The 18,080-nt window shown below is 38.7% G+C and overlaps 1 protein-coding gene across 4 annotated transcripts in view; it reads left to right on the forward strand.

The window, feature by feature from the left end:
• LOC137631776 (myoneurin-like) overlaps positions 1-18,080 on the forward strand; it is a 262,298-nt gene that overhangs the window by 80,498 nt on the left and 163,720 nt on the right. For all 4 annotated transcript variants that reach the window (XR_011041946.1, XM_068363734.1, XM_068363732.1 and 1 more), the window contains one exon: positions 9,028-10,149. Coding sequence is in view for 3 of the 4 variants with exons in the window: in XM_068363734.1 (XP_068219835.1) it covers positions 9,028-10,149 (1,122 nt within the window). In the remaining variant the exon portion in view is untranslated. The remainder of the gene's footprint in view (positions 1-9,027; positions 10,150-18,080) is intronic.

Here is an 18,080-nt window from a genome sequence, read left to right on the forward strand (position 1 = left end):
GCAGTCCCACTCATTGAACACTCGGACCAAGACAGACTGTGCCTGTTCCTTAGGAAAAATAACAGTTTCCTTTGGGACCTTATCTAAACGGATCAGAGCCTCTTCCATGAGGTGAGCGTAGCCGGGGAAGGGGAATTCAAGACCCGGCGGGTAGAATTAGTAAGCCGTAAGAGGCCGTGTACCGAAACCCTCGATTGACAGCATACCCTCCGAGAAGGGGGCATGCAATGCTAACCTCCAAGGGTTATTCTTATTGAAAGGAGGAAGCTTGGAGGCGTCGAGGATGGGGTATTGCTGTTGTGGTGGTGGTAGCCCCAAGCTCATGAGGCCTTGGACTAGGCTCTCCACAGAAGCTATCCTCTCATGTGATTGCTTTGTATGAGACGATAGCATCGACTCAAAATGAGCAAACAGTTTCTCAGAAAATTCCTCCATGTTAAATGATCCCGCCTGGGGGGGGGGGAATAGGTGCCGGAACGGAGACTACTCCTTGAGAGGTTGAGGGCACAGCAATTGGGTCTTGAGAGACTCTGGTGGAGGAGGATTTAGCCTTCGAGGATGATGATCTCGAAGGGTTGTGGTCTTGGGAAGACTGAGTTTTATATAAAGGCTTACAATGAGCCTTCACTTTGGGGGGGAACAGGTCGGGAGCTGAGATCAGTCCTGGTTGTCCCCGGAAAACCTTGAAAAGAAGATTGGTCGGAAGTAGAAGAGAAAGCCGGGCTAGGGAGAGGAATCCTAGCCCGGGAACCACTTGACCCACCTACGTCCCTACCTGCGTCGGGATCATCCAGAGCCATGGGTTCCACATCGAGGTTGAGGGTAGCGACGTCCTCAGTTAGGGTGCCGCCCGTCTCCCCTTGGTCCGGGGCCAGAAGAAGAGATTCAATGCTCTCGATGATCGGGTCCACCAGCTCTTTGGGGACCGCAGCCGATGTTTTAGCATTGGGGTAGAGGCGGGAACACCATTCCTCAGAAAGGATATAAGGCTGTTTGGCCTTCACGTTGCAGGCGAACCCGCCAATCCAGATCTTGAGGGTAGCTCGGGCTGTGTCCTTTTCAAGCTGGGTGCTCTGAAAGAGAACAGACTATTAGCGAGGAATAAAAGTGCCAAAGAAAAAACGGACAAGTCCAAGGACTTCGTAGGCACGTAAAAGGCATGCGGGAAGTCCAGAGGACTGTGGCCTTAAAATAATAAAAAGCTTAAAAGAGAACATTAAAATGAATTGTAACTCCCCACAAGTCTGTATTAATGTAAATGAACTCACCGAGTCAGATGTTAGAGTGGAAGCCAATTTGTAGCAGACTACACAGTTGTCCGGATGCCAAACAGCTAGGTCATCCACTTGAAGAGAGCAGTGAGCGTGCGAACGACACACATCATGGCCGCAGGGTTGGTGGAGAACAGCGGCACAAGCCCTCATCGCACAGCAGACAGTCTGTAAGATAAAAGATACATGAGTATCTTAAAGGAAAGCAATTAGGGGCCGGAGGCCCCGGTGCTTAGATAATATAAAAGTTAATATCATGGTGATAAAGTTGAATATATATAGCTATAATTATCTTGAATGGAAGCAAATGAAGGGCACGGGGGCCCGAGAGCTGCAATTCTATATATATATATCCAACCCATGATAAAACTATTCATATAAATGCCTTAAATATATTGAATGAAGGCAAATAGGGGACCCCGGGGGGTCGGGGGGGCTAAATAAGTCATATATCAAATAAATGATAAAAACTATTCATATATAAATGCCTTAATAATTGAATGAAGGCAAAATAGGGGACCCCCCGGGGGCCCCGGTGTTTAAAAAATCAAATAACAGTTTATTTGATTGTAAAATTATTAAATTAAATTAATAAATTAAATTAAGTCAGACCGTAATCGTGATCATATCAAAGATGGAAGGCAAGGTCGAGAACTAGGATCGTATATAATAGATAAATGTGACTAAAATATAAAGGGAATCCAAGTAATAATGCATAACGTTGGCTCCGGGGCTCAACTAAATAACTCGACCGAATGGTAATGAATAAAAGCTACTTCCGGGGATCCCGTAATGAAAGTCTTTAAACATATATATATATATCTATATGAGGTCCGTGAGGTGCGTGACACCAGAGAGGGGAAAGGGATCTTAAAAGGGTCTGTGACGTGCGGGGCCGAGAGGGAGTAGCCCGTACAAAACTTAATAAATAAAATAACATAACATTTTTCCACGGACCGAGCCGAAAACTTCCGGCCGATCGTTGGCCAAACGAGCGACGGAAAGAAAACGACTACGATTGGGTAGAGTAGTGGAAAGAATAAGTAATGTACGTTAATGTATAATAATAGTATGCCTCACAGATCAACGGGACCCGCCCGTGCAAAGAGGATGCCCCCGGGAGGAGTACATAGCGCTATAAAGTATCGGCGGGAGGAGGCTAGGAGTGGGTTGGCTCCGGGACGATATCAGGTATACCAACCTGCCAGACCCACGAGTGATATGATCACGCGGAAAGACTAATAACACTATAAAAAACATAACACATGGTAAATAAGATAGGAAGGCATGCTGGATGATAATAATAATAATAAAATTAGCTATACTGTACATCAATCGTAAAACAGACGAGGGCGTGAACAAGAGACAGAGAAAACCAAGCCTGACGGCGCTAGGAGTAGGCAGGGCTACCAACATAACACAGAGTCAGTGAAGTGCTAACAAAATGAAAACTAAAATGTAATATCTGACTCATGAAAGCCCCTCGAACTAATGCAAGCAAACGAATGACGTTAAAATGATAAGCAAGTCCGTGGCGTGCGAACGTAAATAAGCCAAGAAATAATATGTGGAAAAGAACGCCGAAGGTGATCAGGCATACCAACCTACCAAAAATACGCACATGAATATGAAATAACTGTTATCATAAAAACAGGACAATATAAAATTAATACGGTGTGTGAACCGTGGCTATCCATAAGGTTCATAACGAGAAACAATCAGTATGGAGGACTTATTGAAAATCGTTAAGAACGAACGAGAGAGAGAGAGGAGGGAGCCGAGCGCCAAGAGAGACCCACGCAAGGTCGTGAATAATAAAGCTGAATAATACAAACAAAATGGGGCAAGGCCCCCTCCAAAATCTCAAAACTCAAAGATCTGGTACTTAACTTAGATGTAGTGACAGTGGAGTCGGACATCTTGAGGTAAATCCAGAGAAAAACCAGCGAAATTCACACACAAGACAAAATACGGCTAACAAGCTGCGTGCTATAAAAGGAGTGACGTCACTGGCGTGGGATTGCTAGTAGTAGTAGGATGTTGAACAGCACCTCGCTGTTCGGGGATTTTGACAGGAGATATCTAAATGGTGCGAGGCCTCTGGTTGTGAATTATCACGCCCCAGTATTATATCGACACCTTATACAGGTGATCGAGCTGGGTTCAACCTGGCATTCCCATGCAATTTTTTCTCTGGTAATATATAGCAGTTATATACCTTAGAAATGGTGCTAAAGGAGCATTTCACTGGGCGGCACGGGTCGGAGCCCAGAAATAGATTTTTCCTACGTCAAAATCCCTTTTATAGCCCTTGTTAGCAGAAAGAACGCTTGCACATATGTGTTCTTGCCCATCTGTGTTAGTGCATGCGTAATCTTTACCTCCTGGTAAAATGTTTGAAAACTAATCCAGTTGCTTGAATAATGTATATGCGACGAATCACAACATATTGCCCAAGGAAAATTTGATCGTCTACAAGCTGTAGTATTTTTTTAAGATGTGAGTGCATATGCCCTCAAACAAAATATACAATTATTGTAGCGATCATTCCTCCCCTTGTTTGCCTATCCTCCTTGTGGGAGGGGCTTCCCAATGTTCATACACAAAGTTGTCTGGCTCCCTTGTGGGCAGGGTTTGAAAAGATGCCCGCGTTGTTGCTATCGTTCGAAAACATATATATATATATATATATATATATATATATATATATATATATATATATATATATATATATATATATATATATATATATATATATATATACCGGATTTTCAGCAAAGCAAAAAATCTATTTTTGGGTGAGATACCCATGTCGTCCTGATGGAAGGTTCCTTTATGCAGCTTTCTAAGGGATATTTAACTACAGTGATACTCCCAGAGAATTAATCATAGGTCTCCAGAATTCTAACTCCTGGCACGAGTATCCTTAATATATCTTTAAGGATATCGCACAATATCATGGGACGTATTTTTTGATACAGTACGACACATAGCAATCTTCACCTTGATTAGATTTTAATCTTTGAGGGGGAAGAGTGGCGAACGAAGGGGAGCCGTTATCAAGGTACCCGCTGGACCCCCTCCCTATACTACTATGGCTCATTATTCCCTGTTGCATTTAAGCAGGACTAGCCGCAGATAGAGTCATTTTAAGAAAGAAGGGTGGGTCCATCAGGATGACTTGGCTATCTCAACCAAAAATAGATTTTTTGCTTTGCTCAAAATCCGTTTTTTGGGCTCAGCCATGTCGTCCTGATGGAAGCTTACCAGAGAATTAACTCAAAAGTACTATATCTGTGGGTTTGTATAAGTGCCTTTAATTTGAATGAGTTCCTTATATGGTCTCCTAGACCTTTATATATGACATTACCATTATTTGTCATATCCACTAACCTTGGAACTAGCTTAGGGCTTCCTGCCCCCTGCAGGGAAAGTGTCGACTTCGACTATAAGGATTCAAAGTTTGTATCTCCATAGGGATGGATGGTAAATCTCAGAGATTACCCTTCTCATCCCTTGGAAATCTGTACTCTGATTTCAAGTTGGGCCATTTTAGGGTTTAATTATGGTTTATTCGTCTTTAAGCGAGATAGCAGCAATAAGATGCAAATATGTTTAGTATTATAGCTTGTATATATATATATATATATATATATATATATATATATATATATATATATATATATATATATATATATATATATATATATATGTGTGTGTGTGTGTATACATATATATATATATATATATATATATATATATATATATATATATATATATATATATATATATATATATATATATATATATATATATATATATATATATATATATATCTATATATATATATATATATATCTATATATATATATATATCTATATATATATATATCTATATATATATATAGATATATATATATATATCTATATATATATATATATCTATATATATATATATATATATATATATATATATATATATATATATATATATATATATATATATATATATATATATATATATATATATATATATATATATATACACATACACAAGCTATAATACTAAACATATTTGCATCTTATTGCTGCTATCTCGCTTACAGACGAATAAACCATAATTAAACCCTAAAATGGCCCAACTTGAAATCAGTACAGATTTCCAAGGGATGAGAAGGGTAATCTCTGAGATTTACCGTCCATCCCTATGGAGATACAAACTTTGAATCCTTATAGTCGAAGTCAACACTTTCAAAATTTTAGGTGTGATTCTTGACAGCAAATTTACTTTTGAGAAACATATAAGGTCTGTGTCTCCTTCAATTGCACAAAAAATAGGCTTATTGAGAAAGTCTTTCAAGATTTTTGGTGATCAATCTATTCTGAAGAAGTGTTTTAATTCTTTCATTCTACCTTGTTTTGAGTATTGTTCTCCTGTCTGGTCTTCAGCTGCTGATTCTCATCTTAATTTGTTGGACAGAAACTTACGGTCTATTAAATTTCTTATTCCTGATCTAGATATTAATCTCTGGCACCGTTGTCCAATTAGTTCATTATGCATGTTGCATAAGATTTTTCATAACTCTGACCATCCTTTACATTCAGATCTACCTGGACAATTCTATCCTGTTTGTAATACTAGGCAGGCAGTTAATTCTAATAGCCAGGCCTTCTCAATCATGAGGCTCAATACTACGCAGTACTCTAGAAGTTTTATTCCAGCTGTTACCAAGTTGTGGAATGATCTTCCTAATCGGGTAGTTGAATCAGTAGAACTTCAAAAGTTCGAAGTTGGAGCAAATGCTTTCTTGTTGACCAGGCGGATATGAGTCTTTTTATAGTTTATTTATGACATATTTGTTTTTGATGTTGTTTATAGTTTATATGTGACACGTCTGTTTTGACGTTGTTACTTTTTTTAGAACGATTTATTGTTAATTTGTTCTCTTCATTTATTTATTTCCTTATTTCCTTTCCTCACTGGGCTATTTTTCCCTGTTGGAGCCCCTGGGCTTATAGCATTTTGCTTTTCCAACAAGGGTTGTAGCTTGGATAGTAATAATGATAATAATATACATAAGTATATATATATATACACACATATATATATATATATATATATATATATATATATATATATATATATATATATATATATATATATATATATATATATATATATATATACATGTATGTATACACATATATATACATATATATGTATATATATATACATGTATGTATACACATATATATACATATATATGTATATATGTATATATATATATATATATGTATATTATATATGTATGTGTATATATATATATATATATATATATATATATATATATATATATATATATATATACTGTATACAGTATATATATATATATATATGTAGCCTATGTATATATATATATATATATATATATATATATATATATTTATATATATATATATATATATATATATATATATATATATATATATATATATATATATATATTCATATTCAAATGCGCATAATTCGGGACCGTATTGTATATATGTATATGTATGTATATATATATATATATATATATATATATATATATATAAATATATATATATATATATATATATATATATATATATATATATATATATATATATATATATATATATGTGTGTGTGTGTGTGTGTGTGTATGTATGTGTGTATATATATATATATATATAATATATATATATATATATATATATATATATATATATATATATAGGCTAATATATATATATATATATATATATATATATATATATATATATATATATATATATATATATATGTATATATATATATGTTAAGGTTGTAGGTTGGCCTGGGCACTAGTCACCTGTTGAGATACTACCACTAGAGAGTTTTGAGGCCTTTTGACTGGCCAGGCAGTACTTCATTGGATCCTTCTCTCTGGTTACGGTTCATTTTCCTTTTGCCTACACACACACTGAATAGTTTGGCCTATTTACTACATATTCTCCTCTGTCCTCATACACCTGACAACATTGAGATTAGCAAACAATTCTTTTAAATGCGAGGGGTTAACTACTGAACTGTAATTGTTCAGTGGCCACTTTCCTCTTGGTAGGGTAGAAGAGACTCTTTAGCAATGGTAAGCAGCTCTTCTAGGAGAAGGGCACTCCAAAATCGAACCATTGTTTTCTAGTCTTGGGTAGTGCCATAGCCTCTGTACCATGGTCTTCCACTCTCTTGGGTTAGAGTTCTCTTACTTGAGGATACACTTGGGCACACTATTCTATCTTATTTCTCTTCCTCTTGTTTTTTAACATTTTTATAGTTTATATTGGAGATATTTCATTTAATGTTACTCTTATTGACATATTTAATTTTTCCTTAAGTTTCCTTCCCTCACTGGGCTATTTTCCCTGTTGTAGCCCCTGGGCTTATAGCATCATGCTTTTCCAAACAGGGTTCTATTCTAGCAAGTAATAATAATAATAATAATAATAATAATAATAAAGGAAATTATTCTATAGTCCTAAAATATTTACAGTAATACATACATACATATACCATGGCACTTCCCCCAATTTTGGGGGGTAGCCGACATCAACAAAGAAACAAAAACAAAAAGGGGACCTCTACTCTCTACGTTCCTCCCAGCCTAACAAGGGACTCAACCGAGTTCAGCTGGTACTGCTAGTGTGTCACAGCCCACCCTCCCACATTATCCACCACAGATGAAGCTTCATAATGCTGTATCCCCTACTGCTGCTACCTCCGCGGTCATCTAAGGCAATGGAGGCAGCAGCAGGGCCTACCGGAACTGCGTCACAATCGCTCGCCATTCATTCCTATTTCTAGCACGCTCTCTTACAGTAATAATAATAGTAAAATAAAATAAAAATATGGGCTTGACAACTCTACTGGGTTTTTTTTATGATATTGCCTCATAATTCATTTCTTTTGATTTTCACTATCATAATATCCCTCTCCTGTTTAGGTGTTATATGTTTAAGAGGAAATTCTCAAGATAATGTGCATCCCTTTTCCCAACAATATTAATTATAGTACCTTTGGAAGAAAATGCTGTCAGCCTCTTTTGACAAGCTTGTTTCCAAATGGAATTATTCTTCTGTTTGTGCTAAATGCTCTGCAGAACTGGAACATGTACCGTATATTGGTGCACTATCCAGTACATGAACTATTTCATTCTTGTTACTCTACAGCTGTAGAGAGGTTTTTATGTCAGTATGATTGAAGTTTAAGATTGAATGTGAGGAATGGTTTCCAATTTGCCTAATTATTGGCTCACTTACATTTTTTAATCTCATTTTTGATTGTATTGACATTCAGTTCTGAGATAGGTTGGTTTTTGAGTCGGTGACCTTTTAGGCTTCTTTCGTAGGACAGATTGTTTATTTAGAATTGGGTTAACAGTAGCCTTGAAGTTTGAATTATGTAAAGGTAAATTACGATGTGAAAAAATGTGATACTATTTTCTTAGCCTCTCACCCTTTATCTTAGATGAGATTCTTAATTCTTTAGGAAAAGAGCTCTTTTATTTGAGTACTGTGCATTTTTTTCTTTAGTTGTCCAGATACACCGCATACATCTGTTACCATTTTCACTCTCCAGTTTTTATATATATGCTTATATTACTTGTTAACCTGTTAACTTTTCAACTTGCCTGAAAATAAATGTATTTGAAGTAAATGGTGTAGTTTCCTTGTAATGATATAGCACTTTTTTGCAGGATTCACCAATAGTATACAAGATTTCTCCAGTTCTCTCTTCTGGAACTTGTGGATTCCTCCCTCTAATCAAGTTACTGATTTATAATGGATTGGTGTCCGTATCTGTTCTGTATATAAAAGATGTAATGGCTATTCTACGAGAACTTCATCTGGAGGCCACGAATTTCATCTTAAGTAATACGGGAAATGAAGTGGAAACTTTAACATGGGAAAATCATTTTGAGGTCCTAATGAAAGGCATTCAGATCATGTGCAATAAGCAACAGTGTGCTGACTTGTCAATATTTGTTGAGAGCCATGTGATTAAAGTTCACAGACTTATTCTTAGTTCTTACAGTGAAGTGCTTGATGCTTTGTTCCAGGAAAATAATAAGATTAGAACGTTGCACCTTCCTGGCATCTCCCTCAAAAGTGCTCAAACTCTTATTGGCTATATGTATTATGGCAAAGGAATTCTACCTCCAGCATATATTGAGGACTTTAGTAAACTATGCAAATGTATGAAAGTGAAAAGATTAGCCAATAAACTGCAGATGCACCAGTTTGAAACCAAAATAAAAGACAAACCGGTATATGAAAAGCAAGGTAATGTATTTATCACATCGGAACCAGAAATTGCTCTAGTTTTGAAGAGATTGGTGTTGTTATTTGATGTAAAGCATAAGACAGATCTGACTTTAGTCACAGGAAATAAAAGAATTTACACTCATAAATCTCTGTTAGGCATGACCTGCCCATCTTTTCATACTGTGTTAATGGAGGAGCCTTCAAATGAACAGTCTGCAATACTTTTAGCAGATGCAGATCCTATTTCAGTGACTGCTGTGATTACTTTGCTTTATAATGGATCTTGCTTGATAACTAGATCTCAAATGAACAGTGCAGCCTCATATTTAGACTCGGGACTTTTTAAATTGCATATGAGTAATGAGATACCGTCAGAGCCAGATTCAAAAGTGATACCTTTTGACACAGTTGATAACAGTGAGGATGTTATATTGTCCTCAGCCAATAAAGAAGTCAAGCCAATCAAGAACAACATGGAAAAACATGAGAATGTCAAAGTTCATCCATATAGTTACAGAAACTCAACAGAAGCCACAGCTGTGATTGGTGTGCAAGTAAGTACTTATTTAGTAAGCATAGCTGATAGGAAATTATTTGATTTAGCAATGAAGTACTTTGATAGTTTACATGATTTATAAGGGTGCATTCCTTTACATGATTTTTATTTATTCCAATAAGCTTCAGATTCTGTCTGTCCATCACTTTCATTCACAACAACTCTGGTTCATACATCACAGTTGGTATAATCACTTTCTCATGTAGAACTCTCTTTACTTTCATCTCTAACCATCAATTCTTTACCCCTCACTTCACTGCCCCCACTTGATGTACATCATCCACTCCATCATTTGTAGCATCAACAGAACCCAAATTCTTATACTGATCTACTTCCTCAAGGAACTGTTTAACATAACTTTCTATCTAGCACTACCCTCCCTACTCATGCCCACATTAACTCGCAGCTTACTTCTCTCATAGACCCTTCCAAATTTTGTCACCAATCGGCACAGCTTTTCCTCTGAATCTGCAACCAATACAGTGTCATCCGCAAACAACAAGGGATTCTCCTCCCACTCCCGATCACTCTCATCTATTAGTTTCAATCCTTGACAAAGCACTTGAGCATTTACTTCTTTTACAGCTCCATCAACAAACAAATTGACCAACCTTGGCAACATCACACATCCCGGTCTCAGACCCACTCTCACTGAAAACCACTCACTCACTTTATTCCTTATCCTATCATACATTTTACTACCAATGTATAAACTCTTCACTGCTTGCAACAACCTTCCACCAATTCCATATGACCTCATCACATTCTACATCACTTCCCTGTCAACTCTATCATAAGCATTTTCTAGATCCATAAATACAATATGTATATCTCCTTACCTTTTGCTAAATATTTCTCACTTGTCTACTAACTATGAAATTCTGATCCATACATCCCCTATCTCTGCTAAAATTATCCTGGACTTCTAAGATTGCATCCTCTGTTTTATCCTTAATCCTGTTAATTAACACACTACCACACAATTTTCCAATCATACACAACAAACTAATGCCTCTAGGATTACAACATGCATGCATATATCCCTTACCTTTTAATAGCAGAATACACGTTCACACCCTGTCCACTGGCACCCGCCGCATCATTGAAAACATAAAATATATATTAAACAATCCCTTCCTTTAACATCTCAGCCCTCGCACCATCTATACTATGTGCTATTCCTGCACTTGTTTCATCTTGTGCTCTCTTCACTTCCTCTCTTGTAATCTGTGTCTCATTTTCATCTCCCATCACTGGCACCTCAACACCTGCAACAGCAGTAATATATGCCTCCCTGTTATCCTCAACATTCAGCAACCTCACAAAATATTTAGCCCACCTTTACTTGCCTCATCTCCTTTCAACAACCTTCCATTTTCATCTTTCGCTGTTTCTTTATTCCTCGATCCACCTTTCCTTACTCTCTTCACTTTTCAAAACTACTATTTATTATTTTCATATGAACGATCCAATCCCTAACTCCACCTCCAGTCAGCAGTTCTCTTTGCCTCAACTACCTTGTTTTACTTTCCACATTTTTCTCTATCTTTCATACTTCATTCTACTATTACTCTGCAGATGTACTTCAAATGCCCTCTTTTTCTCTTACATCTTCATCTTCACTCCTTATTCCACCACTCGCTACCCTTCTTCATGCTGTCTCCAACAATCCTCTTACCACATGTGTCACTTACAAGACTAACTAAATTTTCTTTGATTAATTTCCACTGTAGATAGCCAGTTTCTCTCACTTTCTTCTTGTTATATGCCACATCCAACCATTTTTTATATTCACCTTCTGGTTTTTTCAACTCTTTCACCTTCACTACCTCAGTTTTACATCCCCCATTTTATTTCCCCAAACTTTTGCTACAACTAATTTTGCTTCAACCTACAATGATCAAACAGCGTTAGTCATACCCCTAAATGCATGCACATCTTTCAATCTTTGAAATAATATATATGTATTGTATTATTTTCCATTTATTATTACATTATGTTGTAATAACTACTTAATTTACAGGTACTGTACCGTATTAACATTTAGTTTAGGTATATTGAATGGCTCAAAAGTGTTTGGCTGAACAGTATTTCATTATGGTTATCTGAGCTTTATTATGAGATTTATTTTGGTGTTTTGTAGGTTTTGGAATGAATTAGGCAATTTGCATGTGAAATGTGACTCACAACACGAAAAAATCGCTTTACGAAAGTCACTCCAGAACCAATTAATGTTGTGTTGTGAGGCATTGCTTTATATATATAAATATATATATATATATATATATATATATATATATATATATATATATATATATATATATATATATATAAATATAAATAAATATATAAATATAAATAAATATAAATATATATATATATATATATATATATATATATATGTATGTGTATATATATATATATATATATATATATATATATATATATATATATATATATATATATATATATATATATATATATATATATATATATATATATATACACACACACACACACACACACACACACACACACACACACACACACACACACACACACACACACACACACAGTGGAACCCCCACATACGATTGTCTTTTCATACGATTGTTCCAACATCCGAAGTAAAATTCCAAAAAATTTTTGTCTCAACACCCAAAGTAATGCTCCAACATCCGATGTAGATCTTGTTTACGCCGGTAGATGGCAGCACGTAAGAGGGACGCCATTGAGTGTCGAGTGCTCTGTTCTCTGTTCTTGTGTGTATCATGTGGTTGTCCTCTGTTGGTTCTGTTATTAACAGTGCTTATTTTCTTCATTTTCTCACATTTCCTTTTTGATTTTACCTATAATCATGGTGCCTAAGAAGCTAAGTTTCAGTACAGGTAGTGGTAAGAAAAGGAAGAAGGCAATTCTTTCATTAGAATTGAAGCAAGAAATTATAGAAAAACATGAGAGAAGTGTGCATGTGAGTGATAAGGCTAAACAATATGGCCGGAATAGGCCTATGATCTCAACGATTATCAAGCAAAAGTCAGCCATTAAAGCAGATAAACCATCGAAGGGGATCACCATTATTACAAGACATCGTAGCAATACCCTGGAAGAGATAGAATGCCTTTTGTTGATAGGGATAAAGGACAAAGAGATTGTTGGCAACCATCATTAGTGAGAAGGGCCTGCGTGATGAACAGAAAGAAAGAAAGAAGTGAAGCAAAGAAAACCAAGATAGCATTAACAAGCTCTTTTAAAAAAGTCCTCTCTCTTTTTCTGTTTCTCTCTAAACATAGCATTAACATGTTCTTTAAATAAAATCACTCTCTCTCTCTCTCTCTCTCTCTCTCTCTCTCTCTCTCTCTCTCTCTCTCTCTCTCTCTCTCTCTCTCTCTCTCTCTCTCTCTCTCTTGTTCCTCTCCGCTGTTATAGTGTTAGAGACGTCTATTATTTTTTTTCCGAGAGAGAGAGAGAGAGAGAGATTAAACTGTTAGGGTTAGAGATGTCTATTAATTTTTTCTGAGAGAGAGAGATTTGTTGTGTACATATGAATTTTAACAGCGTCAACGAGTTGAAAGACACTTAAATGTAACTAAGAAAGTAATAACAGCGATTCTGAATTCCTTTATTAACTAAAACAAATATTGATACACACACAGTTGTAGGAATTGCTACCAGTAAGAGACAGACGGTCGGGGAGGAGGTAGGAATGGTGACTGCGATAACGTACTGTAACTCGTCACTGAAAGTGATGAAAATTATAAATCAAAAGAAAAAAAAATGTAAAAAATATGAAATATAAAAATATAAAAAAATAGATAAGCTAAGTTAGATTAAAGTTCCGTAGTGTAAGTTACGGTACGTTATCGCAGTCACCATCTCTACCTCCTCGCCGATCGTGTCTCCTCCTGCGTAGGAATTTCTACACCTGTATGTGTGTGTTTATGCATACTCACACGAGAGTGTTTGTATCAATATTTGTTTTAGTTAATAAAGGAATTCAGATTCGCTGATATTGCTTTTTTAGTTACATTTAATTGTCTTTCAACTCGTTGACGCTGTTAAAATTCATATGTACACAACAAATCTCTCTCTCTCAGAAAAAATTAATAGACATCTCTAACCCTAACAGTGAAGAAGAACAAGAGAGAGAGAGAGAGAGAGAGAGAGAGAGAGAGAGAGAGAGAGAGAGAGAGAGAGAGAGTATTTATTTAAAGAACATGTTAACACCATGTCTACCTTCTTACCGATCATCCGTCTCCTCCTGTCGTAGCAATTCCTACACCTGCGTTGGCCTGTCTCTAAGGTAAAGTGACAATAAAAACAAATTTTTTTTATTTATTATTTCTTTATAATTATCTACTTTACATCCTTCTTTCATATTATGCAATTATGTTATTGTTATGTGTAATTATATGTAGTAATTTATTAAGGAGTTATTATAGGTTTTTGGGCTGTGGAACGAATTATACAAACTACAGTGTATATCCAGCTCTTACGGTGAGTTCCACTAATGTAGGTTTAATTAATGTATGTAAATTACTTAAGACTTTTGTCATTCATTTAATTGTATTTTCATTCAATTTAGTATATGTAAATTTACATTATATTTTAGAATGAACTTTTTATTTCACGAAGTTTTGTTACGAAGTCTTATGTAACTAGTTTAGGTATGCTGTATGACACATGAGGAATGAGCAGGAGGGATTACGTTATTTTTATGTTTCCACATGGTTAGAAAGTGCATGACAATTCTCGAATTAAGAAGTAAGAGGTTGGTTTTTTAATAGTTCACATAAATAATCACCCAGTTTGGTTTTGAATGTAACGTAAGAGACTTTTGGATATCGGTATTTATATATATTGCCTTCTGGAAGTTGCCTAATATTTTCAGAGCTCAGGTATTTTTCAAGTGTAACAGATTTATGTAAAATAAAGCAGGTGAGTTTTGGAGCTCGAGAATTTACACAATTTTCCAGCCGTAATATATATTTTTGGTGTCCAGACCCAGGATCAAGCGAGTCTGTTTTGAATATTGGTGATAACAGGGCCGTGTTTTGATTAAAGGCTTGACCAGCTTAGTGTTAATAGGATTCTATGTATTGTTAGGATATATTTTTTGGAGAGGTATAATTTTTTGTAAAGCGCATGATGGCACAACTAAATGTACAAGAGTTTTTGGAAAACCCAGTTGCTTAGGAATTGCCAGAAGCTAATGGAATTAAAGCTCAGTGGCTCTCTAATTTAATGGCATGTCATGGCTATGCAACAAGTGGAATGATTAAAGCCCTAATCAAGAGTGTAACCTTAGAAGCATTGATAAACTTTTGAAAGTTGTCAGAAAAATATATTGTAGCAGCTCGCAAACTTTTGGAGAATGATGAAGCAGAATTCGTAGCAAAGCAAGGTTGTTCCAACACAAATACTTACCTCGAACTACTTTCTTAGGAGTTACCTGTAATCTCCTCTCTACCGACCAGAGTTTTGTGTAGGATACCCTAAAACCCGTTTTCTATGAAGGCCTACCTCGGGCATTAGAGAATGTGCCCCGAGGGTAGGCTTTGCGCTAGGTCGAGGTCCACTTGGGTCGTTCACACCAGTAAGTTCTCTGGTCGCGACGTGTTACCACGTCGCTCTCATTCTCTCTCGACCCTTTGTGTGCGCCGCGTGTGTCCCACGTGTTTACCGCGTGGTAACTTGTACTTATCCCTTGTGTTCCTGTGTGTTCACTTTCCGCCCTTGTGCTTCCCCAGTGTATTCCTTGATTCCCTGCGTTCCTGTGTCTTGTGTTTGTGCGTTATGGAGCAAATCCGCCGTTGTCCTGGGCCTAGAGCCGGTAAATCGTGTGGAGCGTTCCTCTCCAAACCTGAAGTGGACCCTCACTCTCTTTGCTCTTCCTGTAGGGGCAAAGTTTGTTCGTCGTCGGATACGTGCCCCGAGTGTGTTGGTTGGAGTGATATCCAGTGGGTGCGTTACGGCACGAAAAAGAGAAAATCGTCGAAACGTTCACCCAGGAAGGCTAGTGTTTCTTCGCCGCTACCGTCGCCCAGTGAACGGTCCGACGGGGCTTCTGTTTCGCCTTCCCCTACCCAGAGTAGGGGCTGAGGTAAGTCCATCGTGGGGGAAAGAACCAAGCGTTCTTCCCCAAGAATCTGGTGAATGTGCAGTGGGGATTGCGGGACCTTCTCGGGCTAGTGAGGAGCCCGGTAGTGCTGTGTCAGGGTGCTCTGGGGACTCGGCCCTTGTGCTTGGGGGGCACGTTTCCTCCGATGACCCCTTGTGGGGTAGTAACGTTGTTTCTGTGTCTTCGCCCCCTTCGTGGGCCTGTGTTTCAGGTTCTTCGGCAGGAGGCGACAACCAGGGTAAGTTAGGTTCCGCAGGGAGTGATGCCTTCGGGTGGAGGCTTCCTAAGACACCAGGTAGGTCCCCTATGCGAATGGAATAGGGCCTGGATTCCTGGTTCCCTAGTGTTGGGCGCCAAACCTCGTTCCCAACACAGCTCACGGAAGTTCCCGAAGAATTCCTGCAACCTTCTACCTCGAGTACGCAACGAGTCGCGAAGTCCCCCGCGGTCCCCGCTCCCGCCCGCCGTACGGTAAGTGCAGTGACGTCGGGCTCTTCAGAGGAGTCTTTCTCGTCGGGTGAAGAAGCCAGGAGGAAGCATCGACGTCGAAGGGAGCGGTCCAGGAGCAGGCGTTCCCGCTCAAGATCGCGTTCCAGATACAGCAGGAAGCGCTCCCGTTCTCCAAGAAGAAAACACAAGAGGATTAGGTCACCCGATGGTGATTGGGTTTTCGTACCCCGTAAGGCAGAGATACGGTGTTACCTGGACCGGCGGTCCAAGGATTTCTCGCCAAGGAGACCGTCCTCCAAGCACGGTTATGACCCTCGCAGGCAGATTGGCGAGAAGGACTCTACATGCAGGCATAAAACCGCGAAGCCTCCGGTTCACCCCGCCCAGCGGGGGGAACCGCGCTTCCTTACGGGCAGCCTGGCCGAACCAGCCCAGCTGGTGCGGCCCTCGGACCGGAAGGAACGGTTCCCGCTGTCGGGTCAGCCCACGGGATCCGCGTCCTCGTCCCCTAGAGAACTGGAGCGGACACTAGTCCTCGCTGGGTCAGCGATGCCTGTGCTAACCCCCGCCCCTGGTGCGGAAGCCTCCGCCGGGGAGGAACAGTACCTCGGCAGGGGAGTGCCTGTTGTGTCAAGAGCAAGGTGCCCGGTGGGAGTGCCCGGTGACCCGGCTCCCCGGGCTCAAGCCGAGGCTTCAGCTGACGGTAGGGAGGGTTCCCTGACGGAGGACTCGGCCTATAGAAGAGTGATTGGCCTTATCAGGAGGCATCACAAAATAGAAGAACCGGCAGCTACCGACGAGGACTATTGGAGGTCCAGCCTTATACGGTTGATGCAGGCCCCTACCCAGCCTAAGACCTCCCTGGCTCTTTCTCTAGCCCGGGATCTCGTCCTGGGACAGGAATACGTGAATAGAGTGGTGGCAAGTAATGCCGAGGCCCCCAAGACTCAGAGTTCGTCTAAGTTACTCCAGGGGCTCAAGACGCAGGGCAAGGTCTATGTACCAGAATGACGTCGACCGGGAGCCTGCAAGGTAGAACCGTCTCTTGACATCCTGGGCCAGGGCGTCTCGGAGGACAGAGCCTCTTCAGCCCCAGTTTGTTTTTCTCTATCGGAGGCCGCAATGATGGAGGAAATGTCGAGGGACCTGGTGCACGTCTCCTCTTGGCTAGACTGGTGGGCTTCCACCTTAGTAGGGGTGCAAGCCACGTTTGATCCTACGGACCCGGAACAGCAAAACCTCTTGAGGGAACTTATCACCTCCGGGGGCAAGACGCTTAAGTTCCTGACATACCAATCTCTCGCCCTGACAGCGAATTGGGTACTCCGCAAGAGGGACACCATCCTGGCAAAGGTGTC

The sequence above is a fragment of the Palaemon carinicauda genome, chromosome 40 (genome assembly GCF_036898095.1).
Source record: "Palaemon carinicauda isolate YSFRI2023 chromosome 40, ASM3689809v2, whole genome shotgun sequence".
NCBI lineage: Eukaryota > Metazoa > Arthropoda > Malacostraca > Decapoda > Palaemonidae > Palaemon > Palaemon carinicauda.